Source organism: Lupinus angustifolius, chromosome LG05, assembly GCF_001865875.1.
Source record: "Lupinus angustifolius cultivar Tanjil chromosome LG05, LupAngTanjil_v1.0, whole genome shotgun sequence".
NCBI lineage: Eukaryota > Viridiplantae > Streptophyta > Magnoliopsida > Fabales > Fabaceae > Lupinus > Lupinus angustifolius.
This window is the reverse complement of record NC_032013.1, coordinates 1,001,364-1,017,820: the sequence shown is the minus strand read 5'-3', so window position 1 is coordinate 1,017,820 and position 16,457 is coordinate 1,001,364. Positions and strand designations below refer to the sequence as shown.

The 16,457-nt window shown below is 30.9% G+C and overlaps 1 protein-coding gene across 1 annotated transcript; it reads right to left on the bottom strand.

Annotated features, from left to right (window-relative positions):
* Nucleotides 1,015-4,152, bottom strand: LOC109347331 (homeobox-leucine zipper protein HAT7-like). The gene is made up of 2 exons (XM_019587101.1): nt 3,494-4,152; nt 1,015-1,476 (listed from the first exon to the last, which is right to left on the bottom strand). Exons 1-2 carry the CDS (start codon nt 3,962-3,964, stop codon nt 1,189-1,191), a joined length of 759 nt encoding a protein of 252 aa, XP_019442646.1. The 5' UTR covers nt 3,965-4,152; the 3' UTR covers nt 1,015-1,188.

The window sequence follows — 16,457 nt, the reverse complement described above, 5'->3', positions numbered from 1 at the left end:
AAGATCTTGACTATATAATATGATGATAGTATTCATCATTTTTTGTATGTAGTATGATGTATCTTTAAGTATAAAGTCTCACATCATATTAAAGTCTATAATAAAGATTTTCCTATAGTTTGTTCATGTATAAATATACGTGTAGAGAATATTTAAATTTATAAATATTAAATAATTTATCGTCATTTGAGATGAGTTAGATTAAATAATTCCCAAACTCTTCATAAAGTAGATTATTTCGAGTTGACGAGTCAGATCACATAGTTCATGAACTCAAATCTAATCTAGTTTCACCTAGAAAATTAAAAGTTTAGAAAGTGGGCATAATCCTTTTTAACATTTTTTAAATATAGTAATACACCATCAGAGATGAACCTTCATCAACACACTAGAAGAGCTAAAATACCTACACTGAATCTTATTTGTTCTTAATATTTAATTTCACTCACGTTCATTTAATATGTTCATATTAAATATTAAAATTATAGGTTAAATATATAAAGAAAGTATTTTCCTATTAATTATGACTAGTGTGTACAAGCACTTCGTGTCTGCCGGTCAATAATGCATGGTATTACGTATTCAATTTTTATATATTTTATTTTTTAGAATTAGAATGTATTTGTTGTGTTTGATATACTTTATAATATAATTTTTTTTGTATTTATGATAATGCTAAATTTAATGTGAAAAATATACTTAATTAATGTGTTGGTGATGATAATTTATGATTATATGGTTTTTTCGTAAAAATTAAATAATATTGAAGACAAAACATAAATTGAAAATTACACAATGGTAGAAATTACACCATGTTTTGCCTTTATATATAGTATAGAAGTATAAATATAGATATAGATTTTAAAACACCAACCTACTAATATAGAAGAAGACATTTTGCTTAAAGAATGCAAACATAGAATCTCATTTTTATTCCCATACTACGTGGAAGTGCTTAAATATAAGTAATTTTACAATATTATTACACTATAGTGTAATGGAATTTGTTCCTCATGACCCAAGTAAAATTTGTTCAAATTTTATACAACAATCAATCTACATAAAAAAACCATAAATTAATAAACTGGTAGGGATAAAAATCAATTAAACTATGCCTAATGAACTTAATTTCTTCATAATTTCATCCTCTCATCATATCATTAATGTCCAAAATCACTTTTTTAAGAATCAATTAAAATGGTTCTGCTCAGGCCAAGGCCAAAAATTCTGCTGATCCTCAATGTTGTGAAACATGTTGGTGAAGCTTTCTTCTTGAAGTTCTAATCTTGATGAATTGTGTAAAAGGGTTTTACCATTATGAGAATATATAGGACTATTCATTATTGGTTTTGGTGATAGATCTAAATTGATATTTGAACTAATATCACTTGCATTGCTCCAAGAACCTTGATCAGTTTCTTTCTTGAGGCTAATTGTACCACTTTCAAAGCATTCCCTATTCTTTAGAGCTTGTAACTGTACATTTAAGTGTAAAAACAAAATAAGTTAATTAAGGTGATCATGTATCAACATAACTTTGTTTATAAATGGGTCGTTGAATTAATTAATACATGTTTGATTTTCCTTAAGTAAGATTTATTCGGAGAATTAATTGGGTCATTATAATGTACCAATTAATTAATATTTTACATAAAATTACAATTTTACTATTGCAGCTAATGATATGTATGAGCAAGATGAAATTTTGTTTGACACATAAATAAAATAAATAAATTATTGTGTTGGAATAAATAAAATTTGAAAATAAATTAAGGATATAAAAATTCACGTAGTTAGCAAGATACTATTTTATTATGAGCGGACACTATTTTATTATGAGCGGACACTATTTTATTATGAGCGGACGAGATATTAATATCTTCCCTAATCCATAATCGGCTTCAGAGCTCAGAACTCTTGTTCAAATAAAAGTCAAATTTTCTAAATTGTGCTTAAAGATAGTTTTTTACATTTTAACCATAAAAACATCATGACGATTTAAAATCATTCGGAAGATGTCGAAATTGAGTTCAACCTCTTTCTAACCAGCGTAGCGGATGTTCAGCCAAAAATTAGGCTGGATCTGGATTCAACCAGATTGCTTTATGTAAAAGAAATATGTGCTTAGAAAAAAAATACCTTCTATTTTATTTAGGCCTAAGACTAAGCTTTAGTGGGATAAAATGCAATAATAATAATAATAACATTGTATTTTTCTATAGTAACCTGGAATCTAATGATAACAAAGTATTCAATAGAAATGGAAAACAAACATTACTATTAATATTCAGTTATGAGTTTCTGACACTGTCATAGGGACAGATCAGATCACATGAATAAACAAGTAACAATCAAGCATAAAGTTAAAGACAGAATTATCCCTTTAAAAAGTCAGTAACACATTAGGGTCAATTATACAAGTTATTATACGTTCATAATTTAATCAATGAAATGAAGTTTTTGTAGCAAGTAACAAGAACAAGAAACCCAAAATGAAAAAAATGGGTTAGCTTTCTTTATTCAAACAAGAAAATATCAATCTATTTTAGCACAAAAATGTGTGCTTCTTCTACATAGATATATATACTCTACTCACAAAATTTAGCAATTTAAATTCAAAGTCAAAAAGATGAAAATGGAAATTAATTCGAAAAAATATAAATATTTAAAAGAACCACAAAGGATTAAGAAATCCCATTATTTTCTTTAGAAAAAATCCAATCATCCCAAGAACAATCATGTAGTCACGCTATTATGTGCTTGCTTAATAAATTGAATATTGGAAATAAAGTTTCTCTAAAGTGAAGAAGTAAGTGTATATCCATCTTAATTTAATAGTCTATCAAGATAACTCAGCAAATAATATGAAGATTTATGTTTTTTCAAAGGCAAATGTTTTTTTTTTTTACTTTTTTAAAAAATATAGGAGGGAGAGAGTGCATTTGTTTGGATTTAAAAAGATAGGATGAAAAGAATGTATTTTCTGATATTTGAATTGGATGTATGTTCACACCTTAGTTTATATATTTCTTTCAATTATCATATGTATAATTTATGTAGTATTTACTATTTACCTTCAACTATTTCAGTTGAACTAATTCTTATTTTAAAGTCAATTTTATTTTATAAAAAAATTGTGGATTGGATCATATGTCCTCATTCACGTCTGACTTTATATTATAAGTTACTTAAAAAACTGCATTTAATTAAAAATAAAAATAACAAAAATTAATATTTTAATGTTATTTTGTGAAGTTTTATTGAAAATTAACATTTTAAGAAAAATATAAAATCTATATATTGACAGTGTAAAAATTTATACACATACACTCTATCATCCATCATTTATTTGGATTTTTTTTTAAAGTCAACAATAATTAAACATAAATGGTAGATAATGTAACAACAGTTTACAAAACTCGTTAGTGCATTAAAAAAAATTATTTTAAGAATGTGACATAATATTGAAAAATTGAATGAGCCAATAAATTACCTCTCCATGTAGTTTCTGGTTGTGAGCCTTAAGGTTATGATTATCAAGCTTAAGATCTTGAAAGTGCTTCTTAAGCACTTCATATTCCTTCTCAAGTTGCTTAGTTTTCCATCTTGCTCTTCTATTTTGAAACCATATAGCAACTTGTCTTTGTTGAAGACCTAAAGCCTTAGCAAGTTGCATTTTCCTTTCAGGTTCAAGCTTGTTCCCTATCTCAAAACTCTTCTCAAGTGCTTTCACTTGTTCCAACTTCAACCTCTTTTTCTTCTCTCCAATATGAGATCCATCTTCTGATAATTCATCATCACCATGAACTGCATCATAGTGATTGTTCTCTATTCCTGAAAATGACATGGATCTCTTCATCATGAGAGATGTGTTAGAGTGTGAAAGACCTTGATGAAAGTGGTGATGATGATGATCTTCATGATTTGTTTGAAACATGAAAGGGTGAGAATTAGGAAAAGCCATGATGATGATAATAGAAGAACAACAAGAGTTTAAGATATGATAGTGATATTGCTATTATATTGTTGTTATTTATTCATGCAAAGTTTTAATTTGGTGTCTATTTCTCAAACTAATTCTCACTTTTTTTCTACACAAATATAAGGTATAAGAAGAGAGAGAAAGAAAGGGTAGTGAAGATTAAAGAGTGAGTTTGGTGATAAGATAAATAGGTTCAGAGACCTAAAGACAGCGATTTTTAGGTTGAGAAATAGACAGCAACAGCAGAGTGATAAAAATAATAACAACAAGAGATTGCGTAAAATATCGGACTTTGGAGAGATCATCGTCCAATTATTCAAGTGAGAATAGTTCTTATATATAGATATAGAATGATTCAAATGAAAATAATTCTCACGTAAAAAACTTTGAGAACAATAAATTTAGACTTTAATATTATATCTATAGATGATTAGTACTATTGATCATATGTATGTATCTTTTAATCTTGATCGTTCAAATAAGATTTATTGATTTATATTAATTGTTCTTATTTCTGACAATGAGAAGTGTTCTAACTTGAATCACTTCGTATATATATATATATATATATGGGATATATGTATATGTAAGTATGGATTCCCTCCCTTTCTAGGAAAATTTACAAAGTGATGCATTTTGACACTTTGGTCTAACATTTTCATATAAGTCATGTGATATTCATAAAAAAATCGTGTATGATAAGCACATTTCTCTTCCAATTTTTCTCTTAAATGTACACATTGTTGATGGTTTCTTATTTATTATAAAAATCAAGGAAAAGTCACAAGTTCTATATAAAAATAAGGGAAACTTGTTTACCTTTTCCACGAGTTTTACATAAATAATATATACATATACTGCTGGGAAATGGGAATTAGGAAGAAGCAGAATGAACATGTCACAAGGAACATAATGATGGATTCCCACTGTTTTTCTTTCTTCCTTTGGTTGTTGGTAAGGAGTATTTTGAATAGGGATGGGCAATAAAAATCGAATCTGCAGGTATCTATCTGAACTCAACTTGAATTTAATGGGGAAAACTCGAAGTGACTGAATTCGGGTTTTATACGAGTTTAAGTTTCCAGTTCGGGTATGGTATAGTTGATTATACGCCGAACCCGCCCCGAGCCCGATTAATAAAGGTAAAACTATTAAATTTTACATAAATACATATATAAAACATATATATTTCACATAATTATAAAACCTATCTATATATATATATATAAATACATGTTTCAGATGGGTTTCAGTCGGGTTTGGGTTACCCGAAACTCGATAGGTTTGGGAATGATAGCTTTGTTTTCAATCCTGCTTAGTTTAGGTTTGGGATTTTGAATTTCGAGTTTGGGCAAACACAAACCCGACCCGTTAACATTTCTAATTTTGACTTAAATAGTAATGCTAAATTATTAGAAATAATTAACTCTCCCAAATTTTAACATATAAATATAATCAATTTTTTTTATGATGCACAAATATCTTCTTAAAAAATATATGCATACAGTGCATTAGGAATGAGTTCAAATACAAATAACAAAATTAAAAACCAGTTAAAATTCTCAAGGATTAGAGAATGAAAGTCTAGGCCACAAAATAAATTTTTATATATAGGAATTTTGGCCTTTTATCACTGAGCATAGCCTAGAAATGATAGATAAGGATCATGCAACACTACTTTGATCAATTCATGTCCACATCAAAAAACAAGCAAACCAGAAAGCTTGGTTTCTGTGGAGAGATCTAGATGTGTTTGTTTGTATTTGGTTATATCAATCGCTTATATGTATATTATTAAAGTATTTTTTTTGCGCTTATATGTATATTATTGAAGTATTTAATATTGATTTGATCTAACCATTCAAATTGATCCTAGTAATATATGTTTAATTTTTCTTAGGGTTAGAGTTAAGTGATATATAATTTTTTTGTACTACTAATGATATTTTCTCACATTTTACCTAAGGAAGTAATGGACAAGGATCCTCTGTCCCAATAAATTCTTGTCCCCATGTACCAAGTCAATGAAATCTCATAGAATAGCGTACAAATATTAATTTATGTTATTATAAATTTTATTTTTAATCAAATAAAATTTTCTAATTGGATGGGGACACCAAATGGGACAGGTGATCCCCATCCGAAAGTAATTTGGGTTCATAATTACCTCTTAACAAGTGTCGTTCCTAAAATTATATATCATTTACCTTTTTTTATTTTTGTAAATGATATATAATTAATCCTACGAAGTTGAGGATGTTTTTGAATATATTGGTTCAAATTACATACAAATATATGAAAACCAATATGATTTGAATTGATTCAATAAGAAAGAAACATTTTTTTCACACCCTGAAAAATGATTAAAAGATGCAAGGCCTTTGTTTAATATAAATGCCAAATTCTACATATTTGACAACTTTGAATTAAATTGGAATCTTGCTACTACTGTATATGCCAAAAATATATTTAAAAGAAATAAATTAAAAACACTTGATCCTAAGGTAAATACTTAACTTGTTAGGCCATGCATGTGTGATGAAGAAACCTGCCAGGCATGGCAACATGAAAAATCCAGAATCCAAGGAGATGTATAATACAAAATTTTGAAAATACAATCTCAAGCAATAATTTTATAAGTTTTTAATCAGTTATGGAACTTGCACTAGTAATTTAAATAATTAATGTGCGAGCCTGGAAGTTGGTGGATATTTTTTTTGGTTTCCGACATTATCTTCGCACTGGAGGCAATCTTGTCCGAGTCGTAAACATTCACAGGTACGTGGGGCTAACTCTCCTAGCGGACATTTTTCATCCACAAGACTCGAACCCAAAATATTGCTTAAGGGGAATCAAACATGTACTATTTGAATCAACGCCCGTCGGTAAATTTGGTGGATATATTCGGCCATTTTATTTAAGGCATATATATTGGGATTTTGGAATATAATCACTACTCTTGTGCTATTCTGCATGAAAGGGTAAACATAGATTTCTTAAATTCTTACATTTCTTCTAATCCTTTCACTTGATATAAAATTGTACTTCATGATATATCATTAGAGATGTTATACAATGACTCATATTTCAATGGATCAGATTTTTTTCTCTAGATAATAATAATATATAAGTTATGACATTGTGCTTATGTAAAAGGGTTGGAGTAAAAAACTATATATTTATATGTTATGTAAACCTAACGTAGAAGAACAACAATAGTCACAAACACAGATCTTTATTCTATAATACATAGTGGTAGTCTCTCAATATTTCAGGAGACATGCATAATTGATCGAACAATGTTACCAAATTTTGCATTATTTCATCTTCTCCTTATTCTCTTTACTATTTAATTGTTAGCTTGTTTACAAGAATTCTTATGTTTTTAAGTATAATGTTAGAATTAAATTTGATTTTATAATACAAGATCATATTTCAAAATGAATTAGTTTTTTAACTACCAAATATAAAACACCAACCATACATAACTAAACAAAAAAAAATTGGATCTAAACAAATTTGATTAAAACAAAACTCGAAATTTATACCATCCAATCTTTAACCTAACTACTTTGATTTGGTTACTACATCAACAAACAACAATTTTTTAACTACAACAAATCCAAAATCATAGCCCCAATATCATACAACACTACCTTAGAGATTCTTAATGTGATAGTATGTGTCTTTTATCCATTGATGGAGAAATCATTGGGTGTTCTCACTTTTCCAATGCTAAGTGTATCTAGAGGAAAGTGAGGGGAATCTCAAACCAGCCTAGCTTCTCTTTCTCACACAATTAGCACATTCATTTCTTTATCATAGATAGAAAATGGAACACACATCATCCGTCTCATAAAGTATCCTAATTTATCAGAAAAAAAAAATTAATTATTAAAATTTTAATTTAAATATATTTTTTCCAAACAATTATAACAAGTGACAGATATAATGCACATTTTTTGGGATATTAAACATGTTATCGAGACAAAATAATGGTGGCTATATAATGGGTATCATTGGGCATGGACCCCACCAATTGTACCACTTTAGTATGGCCTACCCCAAACTCAATGAAATTGCAATCCTTTATTAGAAGTTGTGGGGCAACCCTTTGGAATAGGGTGAGACCATGTTATTCGTTGTTGCTCTCTCTTACCCCAAAAAAAATTAATTCAGAGAATCTTCTCCACATGGTATATCCTGTTCCCATGTGCCACTACTTCCCCTTCACATCTCTATTAATTCTATCTCATTTCTCTTAACAAACATCCATCTCGTTCTTATTTTGGATATCTGTATAATGTATAATCATCAAGACTGTTGAAGTGACTAATTCCAAAAAATTAAGCGGTATTGAGGGTAAATAAATTGTTGGAGTTACCCTTTCTTATCCAAGAAATTAAACGGCATCTCGTTCTTGATGTTAAGAACAGATCTTTTACAGTAAGGTTGGCTAGAATAAGATTATCTCTCTTAACGAGAGTGACAAATGTCACACAATAATAAATAATATAAAATAATATTTTTATCCTTTTATTTATCATAAATTATATTTATATTATTAAAAATATAAGAAGAAATAATCATTTGAGAGGATATTTGTTCCTTTTCTTGAAGCAAAGTTATTTTAGTGATTGTGAATTAAAAAAATTAAAAAAATAGTTTATTTGATTGTTTTATCAATAGTACCTAGTTCTTGTATTCTCTAACTAAGACTATATTATTCTTCGTGAGAAGTAGGTATATGTGCTGCACAATCAATGATGATTCATTAAATCTTGGATCAAACATATTCACAATTTCCAATTCACAACAACAAATCACACTTCCCTATAAGACAATGATCACAACAAGTTGAATCGATCCTTGTCAAACTTAGAAAGAAGCTTACATGTTTTATCATCAAGATCATTTGTTATTTACTAATTTTTTAGAGGCTGTTGAGAAAATAGAAGATAGAAATAATGACTTCAAAACCCTTCTTAATTGACACATCATATGTATAATCTTTTTACATGTTTTTTTAAGCTTTACACAAGAGTCCATCCACTTTTAATAATTAGTGATGAGTTAAAATATTAAACCCTAAAGAAACAATGTCTTCAAAAAGCTTTCTTAATCGATATATCATATGTGTCTTTGTTCTTAAATTATATCTTTAAATCCTATCTAAATAGGCTTTAATTAATGCTTTATGAACTAGAGTTTTGCAAAACTATATAGGTGCCCCATCACAAGAAATTAAAGATCGCACGTAATGAAAATTAAAGCTTCATTTATGCATGCATTCGCCCCACAAAAAGGTGCTCACAAAAATACCAACTTTAATTTGGAGATAATAAATATTATTTTTCTTCTTTTCAGATTCTTATCATCATAATGCTATTGGATTCATGGTTTGAGTAATTCATGTAAATGATGAAACCTCTTCAAAGTAACAATTAGTTTTTTGGATCTATGCTCTATACAAGTGGATAAAATAAAATAATTTAAACTTAGGTTTAATTATGTATATCATAAATTAAACTACTAGGAACATATCATTTCCCATCACGCTGCATTTCTATTAGCACTTTTGCAAATGACCCAACATTATGCTATTTTGGGTTTGAGATGATGAAATCTCAAAAGGAAAATTCAGATCCGACAAAGACATCTTAGAGAACAAACTCCAATCTTAAATGCATTCCAACAAATTAAAGTAACATGGTCATGTAGTATATATTAGGTATTGGTGTTGAATTGCATAATTAGTTATATATGTGTATTATCAAAATGAATATCGAAAGAATCAAAATGTTTATCCCATTTGGATCTTCTCTTACTAGCATTTGCAGCTAAGATCAATGGTGGTTAGAGTCTTAGACAAACATAACAAGTCAACAACGTTGGGATTTGTCTGGTGAGGTTGTTGCTACTCATGTTGAACTTTGTTAATATAAGTAAATCAAATGATTCCCCATTGATTTCAGGAAGGCCCCTCGACATGTGCTGCAAATGAGACCACTCAGGCCCATGATGATAAAGGGTCATGTCGAAAAAACAATAATCAATTTATTTTATTTTTCTGTTCAATTTTATTATTATGTTTATTTTTATAAATCATATAATATTCTTAATATATTTTATAGTTTTACTTTAAGTTTGTTTGGTATATACATGATAATTGAGATAAAATGATTAAAACTTTAAACTTATTGAAATTTATAAATTGATATTTTGTTAAGCCTTTAATGTTAAGTTTTAGATAATCTCTAAAAATATCAATTTTGTTGCTAAAACTCTAGCACATAAAATGTAACAACTTTTAGCCACAACTTCCCCAATTACCATGAAAATTTGTCTATAAAATTTATTGATATGATAGGGTCGGCCCTGGATTCAATAATATAATTACAATTGAAATTAATTTAGCAAGACTATAATATAAGTATAAATGCATAATTGTTTCAAAATTTTAAAATAACATATTAATTCTAAATAACATTGACTAACAACTCAAGATTTTAAAGAAAAATGTACGTTTATTTAAAGTATCATTCTTCGTTCTTTTAAAGACTTAAACTCATCGATGATTGAATTAGAGATAAAATTGTTAGTTATTTCATTTTCAATATAAATCACGATGTTGTCTGCAAAAAAATCATCTTCCATCTTACTATGCATTCTTGTTTTGATTGTTCTCATTAATTGTTGAAAATGATATACTTCTTAATAGTTGTAGAAATCGTACGAGTCAAGAAAAGATGAATAATTTGATCATGCAAGTAATATGTATTAATATTCCATATTTTTTGTCAAAGTTGTACTTAATTTAAAGATCGTTGAAAGGTTCTTCAAATTTGAATGGCTAAGATCATCAAAAATAAAATTTTGAGGTTGATATCTCAAGTTAATATTCTCATACTCATTGAAATTTTTTAGATAGAATTTTTGCATAATAATACATATATTATCAATATTAAATAATTTATGAACATCTTTAGGACCCAAACTAATGTTGAGAGTTAGAAGTTCCATTTTTTGCTCACTAAGCCTATGATTAAACTCTTGCAATTACTTGTCAATTGCAATTAAAAATGTGTTCACACTATAATAGTGCTCAAATATGATATGATCATTTTGAATCTTTCACTTTGTAAAGAATTAATATCACATTTATCAATTGATACATTTTGAACCTTTGAAGGTTTCTAATCTAGTTGAACTACTTGACTAATTGAAGAACTTTGTTGAAGTAAAGTTATCGAAGCAATATCATCTTCATCACCTTTGTTAAAATTATTCCTTTCAAAATAGAAATCAATTTTTTATGATTAGACATTTTGTGTTTTTAGATAATTTTATTAACCTAAAATTAGTCACATGGTGAATCATTAGAAGATAAAATCATTAAAGAAAGTGTGTGTCTATAATAAACACAGTGTTTGTTATAAAAAATTCATAATGTATCAATAATATCAATAACTACATTCAATATGGAGTAATTATATTATAATATTAAATTATCAAATGAGAAAATAGGAATATAATATACAGAAAGTATCGATAAAATCACACGTGCAAATTATAGTACAACAGACTTTACTAAAAGCACACACAAAAGCATGTAATGATATTGTTGTGGATTGTGCTAACACTTTTGTACAGTCTAAGCTACAACATGTGTATGAATATTAATTAAGATAGTACGATTTTGGTTATATATTGTGTTATTGTATGAATACTAAATAGAATAATGATGAAAGTGTTACTATCTACTTCTTGTGTGATGTCTAGAATTAATAAATTAAGTTTTAATTTAATAAAATAAATATTTTGATATTTTAAAAGTACACATTCTCCTATTATATTTTGTCTATGATGTCAAGTGATATAGTCTGCATGCTTTTAAGGTTCATCATGAGTAGAAAATTTAAATATTATTTTTAATTTTATAATTTGATATAATGATTTTTTTTCACACCTATCATTTATGTCAAGGTTGTTAGGATCAGTCGGACCGTCACCTGAAAGTATAGACATCTCATACCATTCCTCAAACTGAGAGCTCTTCGAGACCATTTTAGGTCGTGTTAAATCCATTCTAACTAGGTTAGGCCAATAGAACCCGGTTGGTTAAATCGGCAAGTCTAACTCCAATTAAAAAAATCTTAAACTAGTAAACACACAAAAGGGTCACAAACTCACTCATCGCTCATAAAGAACTTGTAGAAGATCTAGCCGTCAGAAGAACCACCACTAGCTCGTCACCGCCGTCACTCTCGCTCTTCGTTGCTCTTGCCATTGTTGGTAAGTCGTCTGCACCGTGAGTTTGAAAGTTGAAACAATGAAAGTATAAAACGAAGAAGAAGGAAGTATGAAATGGTTAAGGAAGTATGAAACGTGAAAGCAAATGGCAAATGATTGAGTTTGTTTTATGATGTGGTTGTTCAAGAGAATTCAAGGAATTCACACTTGAATCGATGAATTCGATGGAATAAGCGTAGGAATCCTTATGAATTGAGAAAAGAATTCGAACTTACTTATTAAAATCAATCAAGAATTGCAGAATTTGTGTTGAGGAAAGAAGAAGAAGAAGTTTTGGGAAACTTTCTAAAAATGGAAATCTGTTATTAACTACTTTTTGAAAAGTTGCTATTTATAGCCTATTCCCTAACTACCTGAAACAGAATTACAAAGGCTATGAAACAGAACTACAAATGCTACAAATTCACTCTTATCATTGCCCACCCCATAAGAACATTCTTGTCCTCAAGAATCAAAAGCTGGAAATTTTTTACATAGATCATAATAGAATTCCCATGAAGCATCTTCAACCAATTGATGTTTCCATTTAACCAAAACCTTGGTTACTGGTTGTCCCCTGTGTTTCACTGTGATTCTATCAAGGATGAGCTCTGGTTCCTTATCGTGATTACCCACACTTGTAGCAGAAGGAAGAACTGAGGAAGTAACAACCTGCCCAACATGCTTTTTCAGTTGAGAAACATGAAACACATTGTGGATTTTAGCATGTTCTGGAATCTGCACTTTGTAAGCCACAGATCCAACCTTGCTGAGTATAGGAAACGGACCAAAATACTTAGGAGCAAGCTTCTCATTACTCCTAGCTGCTACTGAAATTTGCTTGTAAGAATGCAGCTTAATATAGACCAAATCACCTTCCTGAAATTGCCTATCACTCCTATGCTTATCTGCCAACTGTTTCATCCTATCCTGGACCCTCCTCAGATGAAACTTAAGCACCTTCAACATCTCTTCTCTTTTAGCCAAGCTTCTGTCCACCAATTGTACCTTAGATTCACCTGGCAAATAAGGCAAGTAAGTGGGAGGAGGTTGACCATACACCACTTCATAAGGAGTTGCTTGTATGGAAGTGTGAAATGTAGTGTTATACCACCATTCAGCTAGTGGCAACCAACATACCCATTGCTGAGGGGTATCTGTACACATACAACGAAGATATGTCTCCAAACACCTGTTGAAAACCTCAGATTGTCCATTTGTCTGTGGATGGTAAGAAGTAGAGAGCTGCAATTGTACTTCTTGGAAGGCCATAAGCTCCTGCCAAAACTTGCTGATAAACACAGGGTCTCTGTCACTGGTTATGGATTCTGGAAATCCATGTAATTTGAAGACATTATCCATGAATGCTTGAGCAACAATGCTAGCTGTGTAAGGATGAGTAAGCTGGATAAAGTGAGCAGCCTTACTCAACCTATCTACAACAACAAAAATCACCTGCTTGCCATTAGAGATAGGTAGCCCTTCAATGAAGTCCATAGTGATATGTTGCCATACATGTTCAGCTATAGGCAAGGGTTGTAGTAGGCCAGGGTAAGCAGAAGTGTCATACTTACACCTCTGGCAGACAGAGCATTGTTGAATGAAGGATTTGACATCCTTATTTAACCCTTTCCAATAGAGCACTGCTCTAATCCTCTAGATAGTTGCATTTCTTCCAGAATGCCCCCCTGAAGTTGCCTCATGAAACCATTGTAACAATTCCTTCCTGAGTGAGTCATCCTTACCCACCACCAATTTACCTTTCCTTGTGAGTTCTAGTCCATTCCAAGCATAGTGTTTGTGTTTAGTTGGATCAGATGTTAATTGAAGTATTATCTTCTGCAAACTAGCATCATTGACCCAAGTGCCCTGAATCCTCACCAATAAATCTGAATTCAAAGTATGCACCAAGATTGCTTGATATTCAACCTCTTCCATTCGAGAAAGAAATGATTGAGTTTGTTTTATGATGTGGTTGTTCAAGAGAATTCAAGGAATTCACACTTGAATCGATGAATTCAATGGAATAAGCGTAGGAATTCCTATGAATTGAGAAAAGAATTCGAACTTACTTATTAAAATCAATCAAGAATTGCAGAATTTGTGTTGAGGAAAGAAGAAGAAGAAGTTTTGGGAAACTTTCTAAAAATGGAAATCTGTTATTAACTGCTTTTTGAAAAGTTGCTATTTATAGCCTATTTCCTAACTAACTGAAACAGAATTACAAAGGCTATGAAACAGAACTACAAATGCTACAAATTCACTGAGGCATCTACTTCAATTGTGAACTGTTGTGTGAAATTAGGCAGAGCCAACACAGGTGCAGTGGTTAGTAACTCCTTCACCTTCTGGAATGCCAATTTTGCTTCAGCAGACCATTTGACCAAAACCTTGGTTACTGGTTGTCCCCTGCGTTTCACTGTGATTCTATCAAGGATGAGCTCTGGTTCCTTATCGTGATTACCCACACTTGTAGTAGAAGGAAGAACTGAGGAAGTAATAACCTGCCCAACATGCTTTTTCAATTGAGAAACATGAAACACATTGTGGATTTTAGCATGTTCTGGAATCTGCACTTTGTAAGCCACAGATCCAACCTTGCTGAGTATAGGAAACGGACCAAAATACTTAGGAGCAAGCTTCTCATTACTCCTAGCTGCTACTGAAATTTGCTTGTAAGAATGCAGCTTAATATAGACCAAATCACCTTCTTGAAATTGCCTATCACTCCTATGTTTATCTGCCAACTGTTTCATTCTATCCTGGGCCCTTCTTAGATGAAACTTAAGCACCTTCAACATCTCTTCTCTTTTAGCCAAGCTTCTGTCCACCAATTGTACCTTAGATTCACCTGGCAAATAAGGCAAGTAAGTGGGAGGAGGTTGACCATACACCACTTCATAAGGAGTTGCTTGTATGGAAGTGTGAAATGTAGTGTTATACCACCATTCAGCTAGTGGCAACCAACATACCCATTGCTGAGGGGTATTTGTACACATACAACGAAGATATGTCTCCAAACACCTGTTGACAACCTCAGATTGTCCATCTGTTTGTGGATGGTAAGAAGTAGAAAGCTGCAATTGTACTCATTGGAAGGCCATAAGCTCCTGCCAAAACTTGCTGATAAACACAAGGTCTCTGTCACTGGTTATGGATTCTGGAAATCCATGTAATTTGAAGACATTATCCATGAATGCTTGAGCAACAATGCTAGCTGTGTAAGGATGAGTAAGCTGGATAAAGTGAGAAGCCTTACTCAACCTATCTACAACAACAAAAATCACCTGCTTGCCATTAGAGATAGGTAGCCCTTCAATGAAGTCCATAGTGATATGTTGCCATACATGTTCAGCTATAGGCAAGGGTTGTAGTAGGCCAGGGTAAGCAGAAGTGTCATACTTACACCTCTGGCAGACAGAGCATTGTTGAATGAAGGATTTGACATCCTTATTTAACCCTTTCCAATAGAGCACTGCTCTAATCCTCTGGATAGTTGCATTTCTTCCAGAATGCCCCCCTGAAGCTGCCTCATGAAACCATTGTAACAATTCCTTCCTGAGTGATTCATCCTTACCCACCACCAATTTACCATTTCTTCTGAGTTCGAGTCCATTCCAAGAATAGTGTTTGTGTTTAGCTGGATCAGATGTTAATTAAAGTATTATCTTCTGCAAGCTAGCATCATTGACCCAAGTGCCCTGAATCCTCACTAATAAATCTGAATTCAAAGTATACACCAAGATTGCTTGACATTCAACCCCTTCCATTCGAGAAAGAGCATCAGCTACTACATTGTACTTCCCTTGTTTGTACTCAATGAAAAAGTCAAACTCCATAAGCTTTACCAACCACTTTTGTTGGAACTCAGTGGTCAATCTTTGATCCAACATGTATTTCAAACTCCTATGGTCAGTTTTGATGATGAAGTGTTTATTTAAGAGATAGTGTCTCCATTTTTGGACTGCAAAAACCACAGCTATAAGCTCCTTTTCATATGTTGAGAGTGATTGTTGTTGTTGATTTAGCATCCTGCTAATATAAGCAATAGGGTGTTTGTCCTGCATCAACACAGCACCAACTCCTTGTCCTGATGCATCTACTTCAATTGTGAACTGTTGTGTGAAATTAGGCAGAGCCAACACAGGTGCAGTGGTTAGCAACTCCTTCACCTTCTGGAATG